At 38.3% G+C, this 11,957-nt stretch overlaps 1 protein-coding gene across 5 annotated transcripts; it reads left to right on the forward strand.

The window, feature by feature from the left end:
* The first annotated feature begins 72 nt into the window (after positions 1 to 72).
* Positions 73 to 11,478, forward strand: MRPL30 (mitochondrial ribosomal protein L30). Of its 5 annotated transcripts, XM_074332367.1 has the most exons (7): positions 73 to 190; positions 4,946 to 5,023; positions 6,435 to 6,515; positions 10,289 to 10,435; positions 10,665 to 10,738; positions 10,817 to 10,999; positions 11,084 to 11,478. In XM_074332367.1, the coding sequence occupies exons 2-6, from the start codon at positions 4,973 to 4,975 to the stop codon at positions 10,968 to 10,970; spliced, it is 507 nt and encodes a 168-aa protein (XP_074188468.1). In that variant the 5' UTR covers positions 73 to 190; positions 4,946 to 4,972; the 3' UTR covers positions 10,971 to 10,999; positions 11,084 to 11,478. The 5 variants fall into 5 exon arrangements, with proteins under 5 accessions (XP_074188468.1, XP_074188470.1, XP_019609441.1 ...); XM_074332369.1 differs by lacking the exon at positions 11,084 to 11,478 and having other exon boundaries at positions 10,817 to 11,042; XM_074332368.1 differs by lacking the exons at positions 73 to 190; positions 11,084 to 11,478 and adding an exon at positions 4,388 to 4,481 and having other exon boundaries at positions 10,817 to 11,042.
* The last annotated feature ends 479 nt before the right edge of the window (positions 11,479 to 11,957 follow it).

Below are 11,957 nucleotides of genomic sequence, written 5' to 3' on the forward strand. Positions count from 1 at the left end.
TAGAGTAGGGCAGGTCTGCTGTTCCGGGAAGCGATCACGTGACGCCAAACACCCCGGCGCTCTCGTTTTATCGCTCTTCAGTGGGAGGGACTCGGGCGGAACTAAAGTGCCGCATTTTGTGCGCACCGAGACGGTAGGGTTTGAATGTAGCGCTTGGTGGTTTTTCCTCTGCTTGGCTTCCTGTCGACGGGTAAGTTCACGCTTAGCAATATTGAGCAGTCGCTAAGTATTGGGGAATATTGGGGCATGTGTGGCGGAAAGTTGCATTTTTTTCCTGGAGCTCATATGTGGGAGCCCTATATAGATGCAGATTGATTGTCCTTATTCGCTCCTGAGTTTACGGTAACAGTCTCGGAGTTGACTGTAACCTGGATGGGCCTCCGTCCCGTTTCCTCTCCCTTTGGCTCCCGAAAATCCACTGCTTGACGTGACCCTTTTTCCCAGTCGGAGGGATTCCGGGACTCGCTTGTTGAGCCACGATTCACGAAGCTCAAGGGTCGAGCCTCCTAGGCTGGACAGCCTGGGAAAGGGAATTCGAGTTTTGTTTTAGCATTTTCTGTGCATCTACTTTATTCGTAACTCCGGCTTCCCATTGGGGATCAGCGGAACTTAATTTGTTGATGAAGATACAAAATTACTTACTTTTTAAATTGCTGCATTTTAGAAGGCGAACCTTCTGGAGTTAGTTAAAATATTTGCCATTTTACGAAAAGCCGTGTTTTTGCCGTCGTGTTTTGGTCACTACCTACCCAAAGCTGCTCGTTCTGCTTATTTTGCCAAAAGGCGTCTAGGAGGGCTGCCTACTACTTGTTAGGCATTGGGAGTTCAAAGAAGAGACATTTCTTGCCTTCAGAGATCTCGGTGTATCAAAAGGGGAATTTTATGATTTGTATTTTCAGTAATGTCCCCCATCCCCTTAGAATTAAATAGCTGTCTCTTTAGGAAAGGAGAAAAAATTTTTTTTTAAAGAACAATTACATGCATGGTCATTGTAAAACAACAAAAAAATATCAGACGTTACAGAGGCAAAAAAGAGGAAAAATCGCCCTGGTAGCCTGATAACCTTCCAGAGGTTTTCTGTGTATACACACACATTCACAGACCTTTTTTTTTTTTTTTTTTTTTTAACGGAAATGGGATCATACTTCTCATGTGATGCATGTATTTTCCTATTTTTGCATCTGCGCAAGAGAAAAATTATTGTACAGAAGATAGTATAATTGTTTCAAGGTCCAAGAGTTATATGCCTAATTATTAAGAATAACCTTTGCTTTATTAAAACATAATTTTTGACTCGTCCTCTGAAGTCTGTAAATTAAACTTCATTGATTAAATTGAGTGCCTACTCCGTGGCAGGTGCTGCTTTAAGTAGATGCTTGGGATACATCAGTGAACAAATAGATCCAAAACGAAACAAAATTTAAAAATCCTTGTCCTTAGGGAACAAGCATGCTATTGGGCGGAGACAGACCATAAACAACAAACCTAATTAAACGGAACAAGCATGCTATTGGGTGGAGACAGACCATAAACAACAAACCTAATTAATTTATGTTAGAAGAAAAGTGCTATTGAAAGAAAATCAAATAGTGTAAGAAGGCTTGGAAGTGCTGACAATTGTCTTATGGGTCAAAATGCTAAATAATGGAATCAGTGTAGACCTCACTGAGCAGATGAGATTTGAGCCAAAAATTGAAGGAAGTAAGGGAATTAACCATGAGAATATCAGGAGGGGTCAGCCAGTCCCAGGGAGCATGCCTACCTGGCAAGTTCCAGAACCAGCAAAGGGGCCAGTGTGTGTAGGATTGAGCAAGAGAGTAATTGGAGATGAAGTCCTAGAGGTGGGGGTTAAGAACAGGCTATATACCCCACACCTAGTTTCCCCTTTTATGAACATCATACATTAGTATGATGCATTTGTTATCATTGATTAATCGATATCGATACATTATTAACTAAAATTCATACTTCGTTAAGATTTTCTTAGTTTTTACCTGATGTCCTTTTGCTGCTCCCGAATCCCATCCAAGATACTACATTACTACATTTAGTCACCATGTCTCCTTAGACTCCTCTTAACTACGGCACTTTCTCAAACTTTGCTGTTTTTGATGTCCTTGACAATTTTAAGGCAGTCAGGTATTTGAGGAGCTACTAGTCAGGTCTGTTTTACAATGTCCCTCAATTGGAGTTTGTTTGGCATTTTTCTCTTAGAGCCTTGTAGGGGTTTTTTAGAGGAAGACCACAGAGAAGTGCCATTCTCATTCCATCATACCAAGGGTACATGCTTTTATCATAGTTGATGTTAACCTTGGTCACCTGGCTGATATAGTGCTTGTCAGGTTTGTCTAGTGTAGTGTTATTCCCCCCCCCCCATACTGTCCTCTGAGGGGAGCAAGTTATTCAGCATAGCCCACAGTTCCAGGACGTGAGTGGTTTGCTCCTCTCTTTGTGGGCGGAGTAGCTACACAAACTATTTGGAACGGGGAGATTAGTTTCTTCTCTCCCATTAATTTAATTTATTCACTTATTTATAGCAGTATGGACTCGTGGTTATTTTATGGTTTGGATTACAAACCAATATTTTGTTACTTATTTTATTGCTCATACGCTTCCAGCTTTAGCCATTGGGAGCTCTTTCATTTGGCCAGTATGCCCCTTTGACACACCTCCATCATTTTGCTTTTTGAGTATTCCTTCCTAGCACTCCAAGATGCTCCACGCTCATCTTTATCTATCCCTTCCTGCAGGCCTATAATCAGCTATTTCTCCGAGGAGCCCTGGTTCCTTTTATTAGAGTTCCGTTACAAACTGAGATCTGGGCACTGGGTGTGCTCATTGTTACTGAGATGAAATCACTTTTAGGTGCTCTCAGCTAACAGAACTAACCCATGTACATCCATGTCTAATTATTTCTATGTCCGTTAGTATCTATACTGAGCTAAACCTGAGTTCCAACTCTATTTATGTATCATTAGATCGCATGGATCATTCTACCATTCCTCTTGCTTATGTGTAACCTCCAATAGTGAGAGACCTGGTCCTTTGGAAGATTTTGAGTGGAGGAGTTGACATGATCTGATTTAGGGCTTAATGAGATGATTGCTGCTATGGTGAAAAGACCTTAGGGAAGGTGGAATGGAAGCAGGAAGGCCAATCAGGAGGCTTTTGTTGAGTTCTAAATGGTAAGAAAAAGATTTAACAGTGTGAAGCTAAATGAGTTGAGTTAGTATATAATATTTAACTTGGGAGGTAGAAGGATGGTAGAGAAATAATTGAGCATTACCTATTGGATTGGAGGACCGGAAGACTAAGCATCTCTTCTAAGTGAGCCTCCATGCAAGTACATAAAACCCAGCAAGGCAAACTGGGTGATTTGAAATAGAACTTGTTAATTCTGTGTTATAATGTTTGGGATGTGATGTCTGAATGACAGTTAGGAAATTCTCATATACCTCTAAATTCTGAGTTGAGCAGACCCAAGATCTAACACATTTATTCATACATTCATCAATAAACACTGGGTGCGTGCTGTTCATCAGATAGTGTGCTACATGCTGAGAGGGATCGAGACACATTTCTTGCTTTCAGGCCACTGAGGATGCTGTGGTTAACTCTCCTGAAACTGATCCATAATTAGTTTTGAGAGACTGGTCCAGTTGCTGAGAATTTTTCTCTTTCTTTTTTGTTTTTTTAATTCTATTTATTTATTTATTTATTTATTTATTTATTTATTTATTTATTTTTTAAGGAGGACACAGCTCACAGTGGCCCATGCGGGGATTGAACCGGCAACCCTTCCTGTTATTAGCACCACACTCTAACCAACTGAGCTAGTAACTGGCCACCCCAGGAATTTTTCTGACGTTTGGCTCTTTTCATGGGCCATCTTGCATTAATTCCCACAACTCCATTGCTTTGTCCACGTGGCAGGAAAGACCTGCAGAGTTTGAGTGAACCCAAATCTGATGGACACTGAGATATAGCACTTACCCTGCTTGGTGTTTTAGGGTGTTCTTATTATAGCTTTGTAATAATTTACTAATTTTATACATAATAGTAAAAGCTACCATTTATTGAGGGCGTCCTCTATGCCAAGTACTGTTTTAGGTGTTTTTAGAATAACTCAGTTGCAAGATAGGTATTATTTTCTTTCTGTTCTTTGGAGAAAAAATTGAAACACAAATTAAGTAACCTATCCAAAATATACGTGGAGTTAATTCATGCACCTAATCCTTCTGTTTTCAGTATGTCAGTATAATAGATTATAATTGTTTTGTGTCTAAATAAACATCACTTTTTTAGATCATAGAAGTAATGCATGTTCATTAAGAATAGTTTAAAAATACAAATAAGCAAAAAAGAATTCTGCTTTACTTTTTAACAGAAAGGTGTTACGATTCAGTGAAAATGCACTGGACTAGAAATTAACAGAATTTGGTTCCAGACCCTATACATCCTGGGTAGCTGGGGGCCTTTGGGTAAATATCTGAACTTTCTGGATTCATTTTCCTTCTCCATAAAGTAAGAGGGTTGTCAGTTCTAATTTTAGGAGTTGGGATTTCTTCGGTCCCTTCAGCTCTTTAATTTTTTGTGATTCTATAGCAAGGCATTCTTTACCTGCTCTCATTGTTGAAGATTTTTTTTTAAATGATAGTAACCCCCATTGCCCATTTTTTTGTTGAATCAGCTGAAGCTCTAACTCATTTGGTGAAAATGAGATATGGCCAATGTATTATTGCTACGTATGGTTTTGCTGAACTCTGAATAAAACATTTACTGTAACGTCATTCTTCCCTTTATTGTATTAAAATAACCAAGATTGTACTGTTAACTTTCAATCAAGGTTACCATTAACTTGTTGTTTAGTTTTTTAATACTACAGAGGGGGGACCTGTCCATTTCTAAGGCATATTTGGCCCACAGATCTATTTCCTACCCACAGCCTGTACAGAGAACAGTTACCACACTCATGGCGGGGATTTTACGCTCAATAGTTCAGAGGCCCCCAGGCAGACTACAAGTAAGTGTTTCTTTTCAAGAGTTGTCTTTTTTTTCTATTTCTTTAAAACTTTTTCTTTCTCTTTTCTAATTAACAAAACGTTATGAGCAAGTTAAACTTAACATTTTTATATATTAAATTTTTTTAATGTTGAGGGTTAATTTTGTTTATGGTTTATCTGCTGTTTTATCCCTAAAGAGTTAGAATCACATAAGATCTTTTCCTGGAGAACCTGCTGCTAAAAAATGGCCAGCATTGATTCCCCTCGGTCTGCCTTCATCTTTTTAAAGTTTTAGGTATTTTTTTTCCCTTTGATTACAAAAGAATACATTTTCAATTTTAGAAAATTAGAAAAATATAGAACAGCAGAAAGAAGAAAAACAATCTCCCAGAGACCATTGATGTCCTGTATTTTCATGTATTTCCTTCCTTTAGAAACTGCGGGTGGACCCTAACATATTCAGGAGGGCCAGAGTAAGATGCAGAGCTGCTGCCAGTTGCAGACTACAACAATGTCAGATGCTTTATATGCATATTTTAACCTCAGATTAATCCTGTGTGGTCAGTATTATGTCCTTTTTGTAGGGGGAGGAAACTGACTCTCTGAGAGGTTGTCTCATTTCTCACAGCTGGTAGGCACAGAACCAGGGTTAGAAGCTCAGTGTTTATGGGGTGTCAGAACCTTTGTTTTTCCTTTCCCTCCCTCACCCCTACTGCTTCTTCCCTAGTTGTTTTTGCCATTTCTGCAGGACAGGGGGGCACAAAGGGAATGATTATTGCCCATCCAGACAGGAGTTTCCTGGTATGAAGAATTGGCAGTGAATCCTTTGTCGTCAGCTGACTGAGAGAAACAGGACTGGAGGTTGTTTGTAGGAAGGGAACAAGAGATAGGAACTAGGAGTGAGGGCATTGTGGGACGAGAAAGCAAACTGGAAACTCATTTGGGCTCGCTTTTCCATTGTATTGTTGAAGGTGAATTATTGCACGTTGTCTAGAGCAGGGGTTGGCAAACTGCGGCCTGCAGGCTGAATTCAGCCTACCACCTATTCTTGTAAATAAAGTTTTATTGGAACACAGAGCCGTGCCCATTTGTTTACATATTGTCTAGGCTGCTTTCGCCCTTCAGTGGCAGAGTTGAGACTTGGCAATGGAAACAGTATAACCCCCAATCTGGAAATATTTACTCTCTGGTCCTTTACAGAAAAATATTGCCAGGCCCTGCTCTGGAAGTCTATAATTATGTACTTTTTTGTGTTTTAATCTGTTAGTGGTAAGAGGAGATGTATTCATGCATGTGGGGGGCTGAGATAAACATTTGATAATTACGGGTTAAGTAGAAACAGACTTTTGTCACCTGAAAAATGGATGGGTATGGGTTTCTGCACTAGACAGAGTTCTAAAAAAAAAAAAAATGTTTTATATCATGTTTTAGACTGTGACAAAAGGTGTGGAGTCTCTCATTTGTACAGATTGGATTCGTCACAAATTTACCAAGTCAAGAATTCCAGATAAAGTAAGAACAAGGGTTTGGGGGCGGGGGGGTAGTTGCTATTTTTTTAAAAAACATGTTATTTTTATAATGTTAGAACTTTTATTTTAAATCATTTGTGAGTATAGGTAGTAGTATAGCACTTAGAACATAGGATTTATGTCAGTGCTTATTAAAAAGTATAAATGTGCCCCTTGCCTTCGAAGAAGTGGGTTTTAATCATCTCAGAATGTTTATTATTCCTGTGTATGGTTTTTTCCCCTTAATATTTTGTATTTTCATATCACCATTGTCTTGAGAATATAATCCTCTTCCCCTTCCCCCAGGCTCTGTCTTTGCTGCTTTTTGCTTCCCTTTCTGTGTTGACTGTTGATTGCCACTTTGGGTCTTTTGAGTTTTCTCTGCTAGGTCTGTGTGTACATATCACTCTTTCAGAAAACTGGCTAAGCCCTGCGTTGTTTTTTGTTTGTTTGTTTGTTTGTTTGTTTTAAATGAATAAACTTTATTTCCTAGAGCAGTTTTAGGTTTATAGAAAAATGGAACAGAAGGTACGAAGAGTTCACATATCCTCCCTCCCCCCACTTACACAGTGATCCTGTCAACATCTTGCATTGGTAGAAATTGATTAGAGTTGGTGAACCAATATTGGAACATTATTATAAACTAAAGCCCATAGTTTACATCAGGGCTCACTCTTGAACATGCTATGGGTTTTAACGAATACATAATGTCCTGTATCCACCATTGAAGTATCATGCAGAATAGTGTCGCAGCCCTAAAAATTCTTTGTGTTACCCCTCTTCATCCCTCCCACTCATCCCCCAACACCTAGCACCACTGATCTTTTCACTGTCTCTATAGTTTTACCTTTTCCAGAAGGTCATGTAGTTGGCATCACACAGTATGTAGCCCTTTCAGACAGGCTTCGTTCACTTTAACAATAAGAAGTTCAGGTTCCTTCATGTCTTCATAGCTTATTTCTTTTCCTTTCAGTTAACTGTATGTTTAATCAAAAGAATGATAAGTCATGAATTAGCTATAAAATCTCTGTCTAGAATTCAGGAAAAACATGAATTTGAAAAGATCGAGTTGTTTTCCATTAAAGTGGCTGGGGACTCAGAAGTCAGACAAGGTTCTGGAAATAATGAAAGCTACTTTTTTATAACCTGAGTTTTGTGGTTGTGCAGCTCATTTTCTTTTATTGCCGAATAATATTCCATTATCCAGATGTACCAGGGTGTTTATCCATCACCTACTGAGGGGCATTTCGGTTGCCTCCGAGTTTGCGCAGTAGGGGCTAGAGCTGCTATGGACACGGGGGTGCCGGTTTCTGTGCGGAGTAAGTTTCAGCTCACTTAGGTAAATACCTAGGAATGCAATTGCTGGGATGCATGGTAAAGACTGTGTTTAGTTTTGTAAAGCCTGGGGTTTTTTTCCTCCAATTTTTTGTATTGTGGTAAAATACATATACATTAAAACTTATGGTCTTACCCATTTTTAAGTGTACAATTCAGTGGTGTTAAATATATTCACATTGTTGCGCCACCATCCATCTGCAGACCTCTTCATCTTGCAAAACTGAAACTGGTCCCATTAAACAGTAACTCCCCATTCTCTCTCCAGTCCCTGGCACCCACCATTCTCCATTGATGTTTGTAAAAGATAAAATAGTATTATATTACTATTAACTGTTTTGATACCTTTAATGTGCTTGATGTTCATTTATTAGAAACCTCTTTTATTTTTCAAGTTACGGTCTTTCTGCTGCTGTCCTTTCCACAACCATATTGTCTCATATTTTTCCATGTTTCTTAGTCTGTTACCTTCTGGAGGAAAAGGATAAATACAAATGTTAGCATTTGTTTAAAATGTGCAAGGCAGTGATTTTGATCACCAGCTGTAGTAAATGTGGAAGCTTTTACGCTTCATAAAAATGACTCTGAGGCGTGTTCCTCCAGCCCCTGCCCATCTCTGAACTTATTCCTAGATTCTCAAATGGTTTCTAGACCTTGCTGTATGGATAACTCAGGGGTACTCGACTTAAACATGTCCAAAATTAAACTCCGTCTCACTTGCCCTCCAATCAACCAAGCAAAACGGGTGCTCGTCCTAAGTTACATTAGTTAATGCTCCCATCGCAGACTGGAGACCTCTGAGTCAGTCTTCACTCCTCCCGCTTCTTCACCCTCCACAAACCCATCCATTTTACTGCTCAGAGTCCCCAAATCAGTCCCTTTCCTTCAACCACGGCCGTAAGTGCTTCCTAACTGGGTTTCCTTGTACCAGTCACCCACTTCCAATTTATTTTGTTTTCTTGTAAAAGTTTTCTTTCTGAATCTTTTTGAAGGATGATCATGTTGCTTCAAACTTTCAATAGCTTTGTATCCCTTCTGGAAACTTCTAAAGGCTCAGCCTAGTTGAACATAGTTTAACTTCCCCTACAATGCTTTTCATGCTTTTTCTACGTTAGCCACACCGAACTACTTGGTTTCCCCAAATATCTCATACTCTTCACATTTTCTCTGTATCTTCTCTCCTTTTCAATGGTGCACCTGTGCCCTCCTCTGTCAGCTGCCTTTCTATTGATCCTACACCTCTTCAAATTCCCTAGAAAAATGCAAACAAGTAAAAAGAACCAAAACCACCTTTAATCCCACCCACTTGGAGACAACTACTGTCAACACCTTCCGCATCCTTTTCTGCTGTATGTTTTAAAGATGAGAATTGTCTCACATATAATGTGTCTCTTGTGGCTTTCTTCCTTTAGCCGTATGATGTAAATCTCTCAGTGGATAATTTTCTACAATATCACTTTTAAATGATATTCTTTTGATAAAAGTACCATCTTTTTTTTTTTGGTGCTTCTTCGATATGATTCCCCAGAGATATGACTCTTGATCCCATGTCTTTGAGACTTTTATACACATGATATGTATCTGATTCTTAGAATCAGTATTTATAGAATGTATCATATTATACACACTTATTGTATTTGGTACAGATGAAGCAAATACAAGATCTTACTACACATAGTAGTATGGAAATTTGGGTTGGTTCCCCCCCCTCAAGAATGTATTATGGCCATCCTAATGCTAGTACCTGCAAAGATAGTAAACCTGATTTGTTTTAATGGCAACATTGTATCCAGTAGGATACATTATAATTTATTTAGTTATATCATATATTTTAGATTTATTATTAGTTTTATGTAAAATGTTTGCCTCGTAATTTATTTAGCCTATTGAGAAGCATGGATATGGCCTTTAAGTTTTTGAGTATTACAAATAGTGTTTAAATGTACATTTTTACTCATTACATTTTATGTACTTATGAAAGTATTTCTGTGGGATAGCTTCCTAGAACCTTTTGATTCTTAGAGAATCTGTTCAAATGTGAGCTCTGTGGAGCTATTTCTGATTCCTCCTAGGCAGTCATTTGTCTGTTTTCTCATGGTACTTTGTACATACTTTTTTATAATACTCAAGATTTATTGTCATTTTAGACTTATGTGTGTGTTCCCCCATTTCAATGGGAGTAGAGGGTGCAGCCCAGTGCCCAGCTTGGATGTGGGCATCTGAATTAGCGTCATCCTGTTTCTCCTGCATGGCCCTTCAAAACAAACAAAGTGCTTGATTGTGTGATATTTTTCTTAGTTAATCAATTTGAGGTTGAGGATTATAGAAAGATTAATAATAATTAGAGTATTATGTAGTTGTTTGTGGGGGAGGTTACGGAAAAAAAGGAGGTACACAGAAACTGTAAGTTGGAAATTACCATTTATGGTTCTTCCTTTCTAGGTGTTTCAGCCGTCACCTGCAGATCATGAAAAGTATGGTGGGGATCCACAGCACCCTCATAAACTGCATATTGTTACCAGGATAAAAAGTACAAAAAGACGTCCATATTGGGAAAAAGATATAATAAAGATGCTTGGATTAGAAAAAGTATGCACCTATTTTAGTCATCTTTAGTGTTGTTTAAATTCGCTTTAAATTTGACACTGTTAAAACTTTAAGGTATATATTTAATTTTTTGTTGTTGTTGAGATGTATTATTTAGTACAATGTGTTTGAACGTTTGACTTAGACACTGAGCCTTCACCTGAACATTCTACTGAAACGCGGGGCCATGTGCGCTTTTGAAACTGATCTCCAACATGGTTTCTCTTTGTAGGCACATACTCCCCAAGTTCACAAGAACATCCCTTCGGTGAATGCCAAACTGAAAGTGGTGAAACATTTGATAAGGTTGGTCATTTGTTACTTCAGCAGTTTTCACTAATGTGTTGCCTGGCGTAATTCTGAAAGCATTTTCTTGCGTCACAGAATCAAGCCCCTGAGGCTGCCGCAAGGACTTCCGGCAGAGGAGGACATGGCACACACGTGCCTGAAGAGCACGGGGGAGTTAGTCGTGCGGTGGCGTCTAAGCCCCGTGGACCAGGACACAACGAGTCGTAATGCCAGAGTGGTTTCAGATTAACACGTGCAAACCCTTTTTATGTAAAGATGGTGAGAAAGTGTTCTCATTAAAATATATTATAGATGCCAGTCATTTTCACTGACTAAACACAGTGTGGTTCTTTCTTCCTATAGGCTTGGAGGTTGTGGTGCCACCTGGGTGACAATGGCATCGTTTGAACATGTAGGTTCCAGTGTCACCTTAGTAATCACACAGCAGGATAAAATTTTCAAGGGTCCAAGTGACTGAAGCATAGTCACTCTTTTTATGTGTATATACACATATGTCAAAATCTATTTTCTGCATCTAAACTTCTTTTCTCTTAATTAATTTTAAGACTGTAGCCAAATATTTAAGTTAGTTAATGAAGAATCCTTGGAAGTCTGGACAGTTTATAAATAAGAAACCGATACAAGGGTAGCTGGTTAGCTCAGTTGGTTAGAGTGTGGTGCTGGTAGCACCAAGGTTGCCGGTTCAATCCCCACATGGGCCACTGTGAGCTGCGCCCTCCTTAAAAAAAAAAAAGAAAGCAACAGATACAAAATAGTCACTAAATAAACTTTTTATCCCTTTTAGAATGGCAGTCGATTAACAAATGTTGAAAATGCCTTTGAATAATTTTGTTTATGGTTCTTTCTGTCTCAGAATTATTAAGAAAATATGAAGTAAATGCTCATGGAGAAAATAATTTTCTGCTCTCTAACTTTGTTGTCTGGAAAAAAAATAATCACTTTAGTTAAAGATAATATAAACAGTTCATTATATCTGGTACACTAATTATAAAGAAATACAAATATGTATATAGCATAGTGAATATAATTTTTCTGTTAATGCTTATTCAGATGGCAATTTAACATATGTACACTTTTATTTAACACATTGATAAATTAGTCCTATTTTAAAGCTATAGATAGAAACTTCAGTTTATTAAATATATATGCATGGCTAAATACATACACCTAAAAATATATTGTTGCTTCTATCTGTGCATGAATAATGTAAAATGAA

The sequence above is a fragment of the Rhinolophus sinicus genome, linkage group LG05 (genome assembly GCF_036562045.2).
Source record: "Rhinolophus sinicus isolate RSC01 linkage group LG05, ASM3656204v1, whole genome shotgun sequence".
Classification (NCBI taxonomy): domain Eukaryota; kingdom Metazoa; phylum Chordata; class Mammalia; order Chiroptera; family Rhinolophidae; genus Rhinolophus; species Rhinolophus sinicus.

Bases quoted from the DNA above. Each gene is read 5' to 3' on its own strand.
- MRPL30 (XM_074332367.1), top strand. From the start codon at position 4,973: ATGGCGGGGATTTTACGCTCAATAGTTCAGAGGCCCCCAGGCAGACTA. The intron at 5,024-6,434 runs GTAAGTGTTTCT...ATCATGTTTTAG, and splicing joins GGCCCCCAGGCAGACTACAA to ACTGTGACAAAAGGTGTGGA. The intron at 10,436-10,664 runs GTATGCACCTAT...TTCTCTTTGTAG, and splicing joins AGATGCTTGGATTAGAAAAA to GCACATACTCCCCAAGTTCA.